The 12,981-nt window shown below is 42.3% G+C and overlaps 1 protein-coding gene across 3 annotated transcripts in view; it reads left to right on the top strand.

Annotated features, from left to right (window-relative positions):
- Positions 1-12,981, top strand: part of MOB3B (MOB kinase activator 3B) — a 128,287-nt gene that overhangs the window by 97,318 nt on the left and 17,988 nt on the right. For all 3 annotated transcript variants that reach the window (XM_067553179.1, XM_067553177.1, XM_067553178.1), the window contains one exon: positions 12,567-12,769. In XM_067553179.1, the coding sequence (XP_067409280.1) occupies positions 12,567-12,769 (203 nt within the window). The remainder of the gene's footprint in view (positions 1-12,566; positions 12,770-12,981) is intronic.

Here is a 12,981-nt window from a genome sequence, read left to right as displayed (position 1 = left end):
AACAGCTCCAGGAATGAAAAGGAAGATCAGTCTCCATGCCCATTCATTCTTTGGCTTCTGCTTAGATTACCACTCATGGTAATAGATTTTCCTGCTGTGAACACTGGGAGCTAGATGGAGACCAGTCAACAGATAAACTCATCAGTCCAGCCAAGGAGTTGCAGGTACGTGCAAAATGTAGGGGGGAACTAGGTAATCTTTTCCAGCTGCCTTAACAAAAATGTTTGCAGTTTCCCAAGAGGGATGAGGGACAAGTCCATAGAAAGTAATTGAGCAAAGGAAAAGTAATCTGTAGCAGGAGTATATTTTAATCCTTTCTGTGATGGTGAAAAATAGCACAGCCCACATGCGTTACTGATGTTTAGTGTCACTCTTTAAAAGTCATTATTCCAGTGGGTCACTGGCAGTGCAAACACTGTAACCTGACATACAGAGCAGCACTGGAGCTGCCTTTTGCCCCCTGGATCTAGTACATCAATGGGTAAATAATAAAAAATGTGGACCTGTTGGGTCTTGCCAGCAGTTGCATTTGTCTTGTGCTAGTATTTATGGCCTTGGAGGTTTGGGGATTTAATATCCCTCTGATATAGGAGGGTTTCACATATGGAACCGCCATCAACATGAAGTGGAGAGCTCTCTTTGTATAGCTAGCCCTCTGCTTCCTCAGTGGTGATATTGTTCAGTAATGTGAACTAGATAGAACAAGCTACTAGAATATCTAGATGTCAAGTATGACCCAAGGGATAAGATAGATCTTTGTAAACAAGGATGGAAACGAAATGCACTGGAAGAATATGCTTAAGTGTGGGATTTCAGGGAGGAATAATGCAGAAAATAAAATGATTAGTTGGCAGGGATTGTATGCTTTAAGGTTGTGCTCCATATAACAGTATATGTTCTGCTGCCTTTAGGAGGATCTGGTGTTTGTCAGAGTTGAACATGATATGCACAGATCATACGGAGAGAAACTGTTCAGTGCACTGTAAAAAGTTAATAATGGTGAGGTTGTTTTAAAAAAAAAAAAAAAAACTGCACAAAACAAAAAACCCTTCTCGTGTGGAAAATGGTCCACCGTCCAAAGTGATGATTCCTACCAAACATAAGATCTCACCTTTTTCTGATGTGCAGCTTAATTTATGCCCATTTAATAAGCTCAGTATAGATTCATATGGTTCGGTCTTAGTATTTATGCTGCTGTAATTAGCAAAGCCTAGGATGTTTACATCTAATGATGTAATGGGACTAACGATGTAATGGGTACAATGATGTAATGTCTAGTGATGGTGCCCACAGTGAAAATCTCAGCATAGAAGGAGCACAAAGCATTCTGCTTAGAGGCTGGAACTCCTTCCTGGGGGAGATGAGAATGCAAAACTGGAAAACAGAGAGAAGCAAAACCTGTGTGCAGTGACAAAGACTGAAGAGTGGGGACGCTGGATGGAAACAAGTAACAGTAGCTGATCCTAGGCAGCATACACTGGCTTTGTGATTTAGCCTAAGGTTGTCCACCCAGCAAGAATCTGGGTTTAGTGACTAATGTAACTCATCTAGCCCTATGCCCATCAGTACTGGACCTTTATTGTCTCAAGTTATGTGCTTGATGCAAAAATTCCTGGGTGAAATGCTATGGCTTGTATTCTGGAGGAGATAAGATTAGATGAACAGAACGGTCCCTTTCTGGCCTTAAAAATCTATGAATCTGTGATAGTGGGAGAGGAAGAAACAATATGTGAACAGTGCAGGATGCTTCCTTGAGTGCTGTTTCCCAGTTTTGGCCCATTCAGTCACTATCCTCTCTTCGAAGACAAAGAGGCAGAGCCTCACTTGGTGGAGGTAGATTTCAGTAGAGCTGTGCTGGTTTACGCTAGCTGTCCATCTGGCCCCTTCTTCTTTGATGCCCACAAGCAGACAGTTAATAGAATAATAATAATGGTGAGAGAAAAATCCTATTTATTCCTTTCTCTTGGCTTCTGAGTGACCTGGCAACAGTATTTCTGTCTTGTTTAGATTATAAGTGATTGGAGGAACATGTCTTGGACATGGCCAAGCACACTGTCATCACTTAACAAATATTACTAAAGTGACTCTTCAGGTATGTCTACACTACAAAGAACAACCCATAGCATGGAGTCTCAGAGTCCAGGATAATCGAGTCGGGCTGGCGGGTTTAAAACAGCAGTGTAGACATTTGAGCTGGAGCCTGGGCTCTGAACCCAGTGAGGGGGGGAGGGTCTCAGAGCCCAGGCTCCAGCCCATGTGGGAACATCTGTGCTGCTTTTTTTAGCCCTGCAGTGGGATCCCAAGTCAGCTGACCTGGGCTCTGAGACTGGTGCCCTCCGTTTTCCTTTGCAGTTTAGATATACCCTTAATTTTCTGTTTGGCATGTAAATATTGTGGTGATGGCTGCGTTAGGAATGCCCAGGTTATGCAGATGATGGAAACACATTAAAAGGCTAAATATTAGACTGTTGTATCTTTCAGAGGGTTAATCCCCTTTTCCTGCAAGTCCATCGTGACCTGCTGAGGTTTACTCTTCACTGTATGCATTGGAAAGTGTTTGGTGGCTTTTGGTTTTTTAGAAGTTGGCATCGCACTAGGTTTGCCTTCTCAGAGCGCCTCTCAGAGGCCAGATGGAGCCCATAGGTCCTCTCCCTTTAATTGTAGGATGAAAATAGCTGATCAACAGTGTGTTTTTAATATTTGGGAACTCAAGCAATTTCTTTTCTTTTAAGGCAGATACAAGTACAAACAAATGTTAGCGTTACGTATGTGCGTGCGCATGCATGTGTGCAGCTTTTAAAACATATGTATATTTATTTGCAGAAATGTAACCCTTTCCCTCTTTGCGTGGTATGTTTGTATTGAGCTCATTACCATGGTATCAGAGTGCTCACAGGTGAGTTACCACAGCAGCTCTTGGTGTCATGGAAGTTTGAGTACCACTGCCTTAATAGTTCAAGTTCTGTGGTACAAATTCTGCATTCTCTGAAGTGTCCCCAACAAACACAAAACCTCTTGTGAGTGTACTTCCCCAGTCACATGTTGGGAGAGACACACGACAGCCCCAAAAGACCTATGAAACCTTTGTCTTCCATCTGGCCGTTACCCCTCCCTTTAATTCTCCCAAAATGAGTTCCAAAATGCTGCTGACTGAATCCATATCTGGGCACTGGCCCCAACCACTTTGTGGATGAAGATTATAGATTCAGTCTCTTATAAATCTAGAGGTTGCTGTGTTGGACACATTTTATATCCACCAGCTGTCTTTGACAGGGTGTATCAGAGTGGTGAATTCTTCAGGGACTATTTCTGAGAGTTGAAAATGAGAGGAAAAACATATCCCTCCATCCATCGTTTCAACAATATGGTGCCTACAGGCGCCCTCAAAGTGCTGTCCCAGGGCAGTTAGCACAATCTGGTATCACAGCAACGGCCTGAGGTAATCTTTCCTGACTCCTTCCCCTGAGACAGCTACAGCTGAGATTTACCTTCTATCACTCCCAGTCTGGAGCCATTGAATTCATACTGACAGCTGTACCATCACAAATCCCAGTGTGGTACCAGAGAAGAGACAGGTTTATGAAAAATAAACATCTGTCATTTTAGAATTATGATACGCCTTTTTAAAAAAGGCTGTTGAAATGGCTTCATTTTCATTGTGCAATAAAGGGGAAACCAGAATGTTTGTTTCTAAATATACTGAGTGTTACTAACAAAAATAAAGACTGTGCTGGCCAAGGATACAACCACAGAGGAGCGCTAAGTGTTACTGCCAGAACAAGCATTTTGGGGATAAAATGATTTAATGAACCTCTGTCACTTCATGCAGTTGGGGAGCAGGATGTTAACCTTGATGTCTTGGCCAAAGTCCACTGTGGGGCAATTACATTCTGCTTACCTAAATTCCACCTGCAGCTTCATCTGGAGATGGTCTTCTCTTCATGCCCTCAACTCTTTTATTGAGTGCTGCTAAATGGCTACTGCATTCCTCCCCAACAGTGGCTGCATTTCAGTAGTGAGTGATTCAGTCGGGTGTCTGTGTGTGTGTGAGAGAGAGAAATATTTTGGGACCTAGTGGAATAAGAGGACTGATTTTATTAATGCTGTGCAAAGGCACCAAATGCAGAGTGCCACAGAGTTCCATCATGTCACCCTGCTTAGCTAATATGCATCTAAAGCTGCTTGTGGGGAGTAAAGCGTTACGAGTTGTAGTGTCACAGTGTCCTTCCTTTATATTGCACCTAGTGTCTTCATTGGCGCTATGGTTCACAGATCCATTACAATGGGTACTTAAGCCTGTGTGCAGCTTGGAGGGCAGAACCAGACCTGTCAGTCACTGGTACCCAGGAAATGCACTTCCTTCTAAAGTTCCCTTTCGTTTTTCTGCTTCCACAGTTGGCTACAGGCTCAGCTAGACCCCCCTGTTGCAAGCTTTTAAAGATCCTTACAAGTATACATACAGCACCATTGAAATGTAGCCAGCTCTCATTTGAAAGGGCAGCAATCAACTGGCATACATCATAACTGGGAGAGGGTGAAATCTTGGCCAAGGACACCAGGTTAAAATTTGCTCAGAAAAAGAGCCAGAGAATCTTCAGAGTCCATACATAGCAGAGAGGATTTAAGCCCTGATTCTACTGACTTCAGTGGATTTTTAGGTTGCACCCAGAAGACACGTACCTCTAATCTAAGCCACCTTCTCTGGCTAGATTGTTATTAAGCTAGTTGAACAAGTGAAAGAAAAGTACATAAGCCGCCTCTTGACTTGAAGTTGTCTTCAGATCTGTTGTAAGACCAAACAAGGTAGCTATATTGCTGCTTGGATCATGGAAGTGTAAGACTGTGAATAGAGCCAGGTTTCATTAACGGAGTTCTGACCTTTTATTCTTTTATCTGATGTATTCGTGTTTGTGTAGCCCATCAGTGTGGTATCTGAGCATCCTTAGGGAATAAGGAGTGCGCAATAACCCAACTAATAATTTCATTCATTGAAGGCACATCAGATGTAATTTGAGAGCAGCAGCCTGTCCATCTGCCCGTTAACGGCATTGTTGTTTTTTAAAAAAAAATTATTGATCTGTTTAGAAAGTGTGATCACAGTTTAGTCTGTTTTTCTTTCTTCTGGCCCAGCCGCTGTGATAACAGGCAGGAGGGCAATACCAAGAACTATGCAAGTACATAGTAGCTCGGTATATCTCTAACCACTTGCAGCTGTCAGCTTATTTTGGGGAGGAACAAAGTCCCACAACACTGGGGTTGTTTTCCTTGGCACTTGGGACAGACGCTTCCTTGAGCAACACACAGGGATAACACGAAACATCTGCTTGGAAGGATTGATGCTTTGCAGAAGAGTTTCCAGGAGCAATAGCTTAGGACATTTTTCACAAGACGCTTGTTTGGTGCTTGGGTGGGAGAAGGGGAAAAAGGGGGAGAAGAGGAAGGCCTTAGCCCAATTCCATACTCCAAAGTATGTGTTTTTTAATTGCGTATTATTCCTTGCTCCTCATTACAAAGCTAAGTTTTTGTTTTGAAGCTGTGTTCGAAATGGTATGTTCTCAGTCTCTTTGCCCAGGGGAGTCTGTTTTCTTTTCCCAGATGTATTTTTTTTAAGTGAGGTATTGAGAATGAATGATTTCTATGACATGTGGAAGGACTGTCACGTATGCAGTGCTATTCCAGTGCACAATCAGCAAGGGCCTTACCAAACTCTTCCAGACAGAACTAACATTAAAACAAAACGTCAAACCCAGAAACAGACATTTTTGATCATTGTGAACATGCCATTAGGATCCCAGAAGACTTCACTGGAGTGGGGATTTATTTTCATTCCATGTCATGGGGCAGGTGTACATCACTCGGGAACCTGACACAGACTTACCATCTATCAGTAACAAGTTTGAAATGTACTGCCAGCTTCCTCAAAAACAAAATGTTCACACTATATCCAGGGTGGCTCTTGTTCCCGTGTAGATACAGGACTGTGTAGACCTTCGGAGTTGGCATTTTGCAGGCCCTTTGGGAGTATGTTGAGATAGGGAGAGGCATCAGAATATCTTGTCTTTGAGGTTTTTACAATGGAACCCCTTCCTGTTCAGCTCAAGGCCTCTATTTGCCTTCTCTCACTCTGGCTATTTTTGGTCCTGTGAAGAACAATTGTACTACCACTCCAAGGGAACACTAGTAGGGTTTGAACCCAGTATCTTCTTCCCGACAGCACACCATGAGCTAACAGACCATTAGTCGGTGCTATCCTTTAGCTGATCACCTACTGGCAAGGGATATGCCACACACTTTTCCATTGTAATATAAATAATCTGAGGTACCACTTATTTCATTAGCTGGGTAGCAGTAGCAAGCTGTTATCCTCTGGTACATGCGTTCCCTGTCGTTATGATTAGATGAGCTAAGTGTCCTGAAATTTTTGTTGTTGTAACATTAGGTCGCAATTTGGAAAAGTGTGAAGACCAGCTACTGGAAGGTGATGTGTCACTCACTGTACCAGTATATTAAATAAACTAGGGGGTCAGGTGTGGGGACACACACCCAGCACAGTCACCCAGTCACAAGAGCAAAGTAACTTTGTACAAACTGTTGTGTCCTGTTAAGGATAAAACCTGTAGAGATAAGGGGAGATTGGATGTGTTTGCAGAGAAGAAAATAACTTTTCAAATTCAAAAAAGAGAGAAGTAGAGCTCTGTATCTCAGTAAATGATGTTCTGAAGTTCTTACAAAACCTCTTTGAAGTCAATGGTAGCTTTTCGGTTTAGGCCCTTCTCAGTGCAAGCAAACAGCAACAGAAAAACGAGGGAGCACGTACAAGTGAGAGGGTATATAAGATAAAACTCTCTCATGTTTTTATGCTGCACCCAACACCATGGTATCTGAGCACCTCTGATATACTTGGCCTTTGTATGTCCAGAAAATTGTTTATGGCTTATGTATGTCTCCGTGCAAAGAAAGAACCATAGGAGCCTGCACTGCCTGGCTGGATTGTTTGAGACCATTTGCATAACTTGGCACATTCTTGGGACATAATCCGGAGGCCTGGGATTCTGAACTCCAGGTTAACAAAAAGAATCTTTCTGTCGCTCGCCTTCTCACACAACACTCAGCCCTGGCTCAGTTTGCAGCTGAACTGAGGCCAGTTTGCTCATCCAGGAGTACTTTTTTTTTCCTTCAGCAAGTAGCAGCTAGCTCAGAAGTTCCACTGTCTTCTTTTTGTTTTTCTGCCTTTTAATATCCATAGCTCAAAAACTTAATCCAGTGCCTCTGTGCTTCCTCTGCCTACAATATCCCTTCTGCCTACAATATTAAGACAGCAACCTCCTTTATTGGAATTTATTATATTAAAAAAAATAGTGTCCAACTGTTTAAATTTTTTTTATTTTATTGTTACTACGAAGTGCCAGAAAAGGAAGGATTGAATTTGGGCTGAGAGTCAAATGGAGGATTGTGGAGGCGGGGGGGGGGGGGGGGGGAGAGTATTTTTGTTAAGACAAGTTAGTGAAAAATAGTAATTTACCAAATCAGAGAGCTAAGTCAAATCAATACTAGTGACTCCTGAGAACTGATAGCATTCCACAGCTGCTTTACTTCTAACAACGCGCTCAAAACATTCAGCCAAATTCTGATCTCAGACATCCTAATTTAAATCTGTAACTCCACTGATTTTTTAATTTTGATGGCAACGGAGTTACTTTGGGTTTACCCCCGTGTAACTGAGATTATCCTCGAATTTAGAAAAACACTGAAACCTGGGAGGGTTAGTTTTTTTTGCTGATGTAGGTAACATTGAGCAGGAAGGAGGTTGACATTTGTTCAAATTAAAGCTGCAGACACCTTTATGCGCTGTGTGTTTACAATGGTATATGCCAAATCCTGAGGTCCTCACTCAATGGTTATTCAGTCCTCAGTCAGGCAAAATCCCAAGGCGTAAGGACCTGAGGACTAAAACCACAATTAACGGCTCATATGGTAACAAATATGCTCATATTACATGTTAACATACAGATGATCTGTGGTGGGGAGTGCAGCCATAGAGCCGCTAGATAAAAGCAAGTTTAAGCCAGTGATCTGATCATACACTGCAAAGCAAAACAGAGAGCTTGTGGCTTGCCAAGTGGAATTCACATTATTTCGCCTTCTATATACCATGTTGTGAGTTCACTGACTCTCTGGAAGTAGATTAGTAATACCAATGTGTCAATCTGTGATGGAAGTTAGATGCCTACGCCCTCATCCATTTTATATCTACAGTCCGTGCAATGGATTTCCCAGACAGCCCGATTTCTAGAGACCCTGAGCAGCCACAATGACAATTGAAGTCCAGAGGAGCTGCAGGTGTCTCGAGGCTGTGGAAATTAGTCTCATCTGGGCAGTTATGGTAAGACGGAACATATGCAACTGTGTGGCCTGATTCTCTGCTGCCCTACCTCCTGCATTGACATTTGCATCTCGAGTGCAAAGGGCAGGCCACCAACAGGAATTCTCCACTCACACCAACGGTAGGGTTTTACGCCCACTTTGCACATCTGTAAATTGGCACCCAGGGTGCAAGGCAGCAGAGAATCAGGCCCTTTGCCTTTTGTTGCTTTGATTTATTAAGCTAATAGCTAATGAATAATGGACTATGAGTTTCTTCCTTCATTTTGAGAGTAGGATAGCAATGACATGTCACTCAATCCCAGGGGAGAGGGAACAAATTGCTTTCTGTTATGGCGCATGTCTAATCCAAAGCACAGAATATAGAGCCCTAGAAATTCCATGCTTTATCCATGTGAACAAACCTGTAGTGACACAAATCAATCCCAAGTGATTTCCTATTCAGACCTTAACAATTCACAAGTATATTTTAAAACATTTTCATTTGGAGATCCTTTTTCTTTTAATTTTAGAAACACAGGAGTGGGGTAATCATTCATGCAGTTAAACAATATTCCAAAGGCTGAAATTTGATCCACCTTATTAGTGGCTAATTGATGTCCCCATCATTTCCTGATATACTGTATTCACTTTGCCTGAGAAGATAACTAATTGGGATCATTTGAAATAATCCTGGCTGTTCTTAAAGGCTATTGGCTAATTCTACTAGTTTTGATTAAATATTGCTGAAGCCATCTGATACAGTGCCATTTCCTCAAGATCTCAGCTTTGTGGGGTCAGAATTCCCAACACCAGCACTTCATGCTCTGTGCCCTGGGATTCCACATATTTCCTACTTTTAAGAGTTAGCTCAACAAACAAAGCACTTTTTACTGAAGGATAGCAATTGTGATTCGATAAAGCTGTTGTAGCCAACTCTGTGCCTCCTGTGGCCCTCTAGGATGTGGAGGGGTGTGTGTGTGTGCTTGTGTGCACACGCATCAGACGTGGAGTAAAGGCCTGTGATCCTTGGCAGCTGCCACAGGTAGTAGGCAGCATAATTTAGAGCAGCTTCAGGCCTGCTCTAAATTATATCACAGGGTGTTTTGGCTTTCAACTGATCTAGGATTGGAGGAATGGAAAAGTGGTCTGCCCGTTGTAAACTCAACTCAACTAAGGATTGAGCACCCTGTGTACATTTCAGTTAGGTGCGTGGGAAATTGTGATGGGAGGTAAGGGAGCTATCTACCTCCACATCCTTGCAGGATATGGCTTTATTCCTCCTTCCCAATCCCTACATTCAGCTGTCTCACTTGTGGTGGTGTTTTTTTCATGAACGTCAATGTGAACCAATCCTGTTTTACCAGATTGGGTGATGGGTCAGTGGAATCATGAGACAAAATACGGAGGACCTCACCGGTAGTCCTGTTTCCCATTGATTTAATGCAGTCAGAGCTTGTTAATCCAGCTTTATCCACAGTCTGGGGATCCAAAAGCTTTCTGCACTAATCAATTTCGTACCACAGATGTATTACTGAGCTGTTAATCTGAAAGGTTTTGCTTCATTTTAATTTGAACAAACATTAGGTTTTGACAAATGACTTGGATTAACCATTTCTGAGTGTAAATCATCAATGCATACAGTAGGAAGGGAACATGTTCTTGTGGCTAGAGCAATGAATTAGATGTCAAGATCCCGTCTAGATTCTATTCTTGGGAGTAGGTTGGCCTCATTCTATGGCCGTGAAGAACTCACTTAAATCTGTATCTTCCCCTTGTTCATATGACATGCAGGATAACAGATGGACATTCATTTACACAGCAAAGGGCCAGAGAAGATGGCTGTGAAGGGAAAATGCAGCTATACAACCATAACCTAGACTACATAGCCACTGTTAAGAGCATCATGTAAAAAGCTGCACACAAGAAGCCATATACAGTGCACACATCAGGGTTTTTAAAACCTTGAAACAATGCTGCATGTTCTTGAACACCGTCGAATGGCACTGTATCTATTAACTATTTATATAAACACCAAGATAGAGCTCTCTTGTAAGAGCTGCCACCAGCTCCTCTCCATTTACTTTAATGAGAAATGCCACAAACACTATGATGTGTATCGGGCAGAAGTGGAGAAGAAGCAGCCATTTTATGTTGTTTCCTAAGGTAGTAGAAGTCAGTTGCAATTTTCCCTGTAAGTTAATGTGGATCACAGCAGCATTAACTATCATGGAGCAACCTGTGCATTGGGATTCAAGCATTTGAAAATGGCTCTAGTTGTTCTGGAGTCTTAGCATGTCTTGGTGAGTTGCAACAGACTGGGGCCTGCCAATATGAGCTCCATCAGAAGGGGAATTAGACCTCGCCCCTTCTTTTTTCAAACTGTGGGTTAGTTGGCAATGTGTCTTCACAGGTTTTCTGCAGGACATCTATATTTTCCCAATCTGTTCAGTGGGTTTATGAGACCATGTCCGTTTTCCATCTATGAGTTTGGAATGTGCTCTTATAGGAGTGGTTTCTGCTTTCTGGGTCTGAATTGAATAAGTATGCTTCTTACACTCTTCCATGCTTATTTATTTGACAGTCCTTAGCCTTTGTGTGCCTCAGTTTACTCATCTATAAAATTGAGATAATATTCTTTCCTATAGCACTCTCACCAGGATGATGTGAGGATTGAGTAATATTTTAAAGAGGAAGAACAGATGCTTTCAACTAAAATTAAATGGTAGTAGGTGGCAACGTTACTGAGAATGCTGTCGGATTCTGGTGTTTGGAAGTGGAGGAGGGAGATCCTGCATTTGGGCTTTTCTCTATTTGGTTTCGTCAGCCTCATGTTTGAGTTGCTTATAGACAAGATATATTTTGTATTGCTAAATATTTAAAAAGGAAAAAGATAAGTGGTTTTTCCCTTTTGAAATAATGTGTGATATACACAGCTGCTGCTTCCACATCATTTGCTGTATAGTAGAAGTGTAAATGTAACTGTAAAACACTTCATAAGGGGTAGTAAGGAAAGTTCTGGTGCAGTTGGAACAAAAGATTGTGAGAGAGCTGCAGAGATTCTAATTACAGCTGTGCAAAACCCTCATGACACATCCCCAAGTCCAGGTGAGTGTTTACCTGGTGTTGACTTTCATTCTGAACCTGAAGCTTTGCGAACCTTTAGAGGGAACCTGGATCAAGTTTCAGATGAGCCCAGGCCAAGTTTGAAATGAACCTGGCCAGTGTGTGTTACCTCTGCAAAACATGGTGACTATAACTTTTGCTTTTGAAGCTGATCAAACTCTCAGAATCCAAGCAAAAATCAGGAGGGTGCACAAAGCCAAGTGAATACGTGATAACTTTCACACTAATACACTTGGCAAGGCAGGCTCTAGGTCAGAATTTTAGATGGGGTGCTTGTAACTTGCTGTAGTTCTATATCTGCTCATTAAGGGCCTGATACTGTGAGGAGCTGAATCCCTCAACTTGTACTGACCAATGGCAGTTGAAGATATGGAGCACTTGCAAGATCAGGTTTCATTTAAGGCAAATTTGAAGTGCCCTTCAGTGCTGTTTTCTGGATGTCTGGCTGTTCCTTAGCAGCAGCAGCAATGCTTGCTTTGGAGCCTTCTACTGGCATGTGCTCCTATTAATTACAGTGCATGGGACACTTGGACAGCTGGCCCAACTTTATAAGAGACCTTCTATTAAAATAACAGTTGTAAAAGGTGCATAGAAGTGGGATAGAGGTAAAAAGTGACTGGAGCGGTCTCTTCCACCTTAGACTTTATATAAAGATGGCGACACGGCCAATAAGATTCACCAGAACCAACTCATCAAATGGATCATGGGCTTAATCTCATATCACAAGGCACAGTAGTCCTGGAATTGAAAATGATCTGTGTAAAGCAAGATGATACACTTTGGACTCAGATTAATACTCCTGGATGTTACGAGTCTGGCTCTGCCCTCACTGAAGTAAAAGGCAAGGCCTTCATTGTTATCCATGGGACCAGTACCAGTGCCTATGATCTTGATCCAGCAAAGCACTTAAACTCATGATCACTTTTAAACATGTGAGTCATTACAGTACCTTTGGGGCAAGGTAAGCACAGGCATAAGTGGTTTGCTGGATTGGAGCCTATGTCACGGTCTTCAGAACTGCCTTTTGGAAAGCAGTGTGATCTAATCTAAAGCAATTATCCTCCGTTCTTTCTTCACAGGTGTTCCCTTTCCAAAGAACTTCCTTCAGATCTGCAAGAAGATCCTGTGCAGACTGTTCCGGGTATTCGTTCACGTCTACATTCATCACTTTGACCGCATCATCATCATGGGAGCTGAGGCCCACGTCAATACCTGTTACAAGCACTTTTATTACTTTGTAAGAGAGCTCAACCTCATAGACCGCAAGGAGCTAGAGCCTTTGGTAAGTGGTAATATATAGCCCAACGTTGTGGAGAATTCGCCTTTTCCTTTCCCTTAACTGAGCATTTTCCAAACCTGTCATAGCTGATTTCCGCTAGGAATGAAAAGTCTGTGTTTCAAGACAGACCATTTAAATAAATGAACTCATGCCTCTGTCAATAGGCCAATTCCCTCTACTGCAGCATTTGCAACTGGGGAAGTAGAAAGAATAGA

The sequence above is a fragment of the Emydura macquarii genome, unplaced genomic scaffold (assembly GCF_026122565.2).
Source record: "Emydura macquarii macquarii isolate MOO-44397 ecotype Brisbane River unplaced genomic scaffold, CSIRO-AGI_Emac_v2 contig_1451, whole genome shotgun sequence".
Taxonomy (NCBI): Eukaryota; Metazoa; Chordata; order Testudines; family Chelidae; genus Emydura; species Emydura macquarii.
This window is presented reverse-complemented; position numbering and strand designations above follow the sequence as displayed.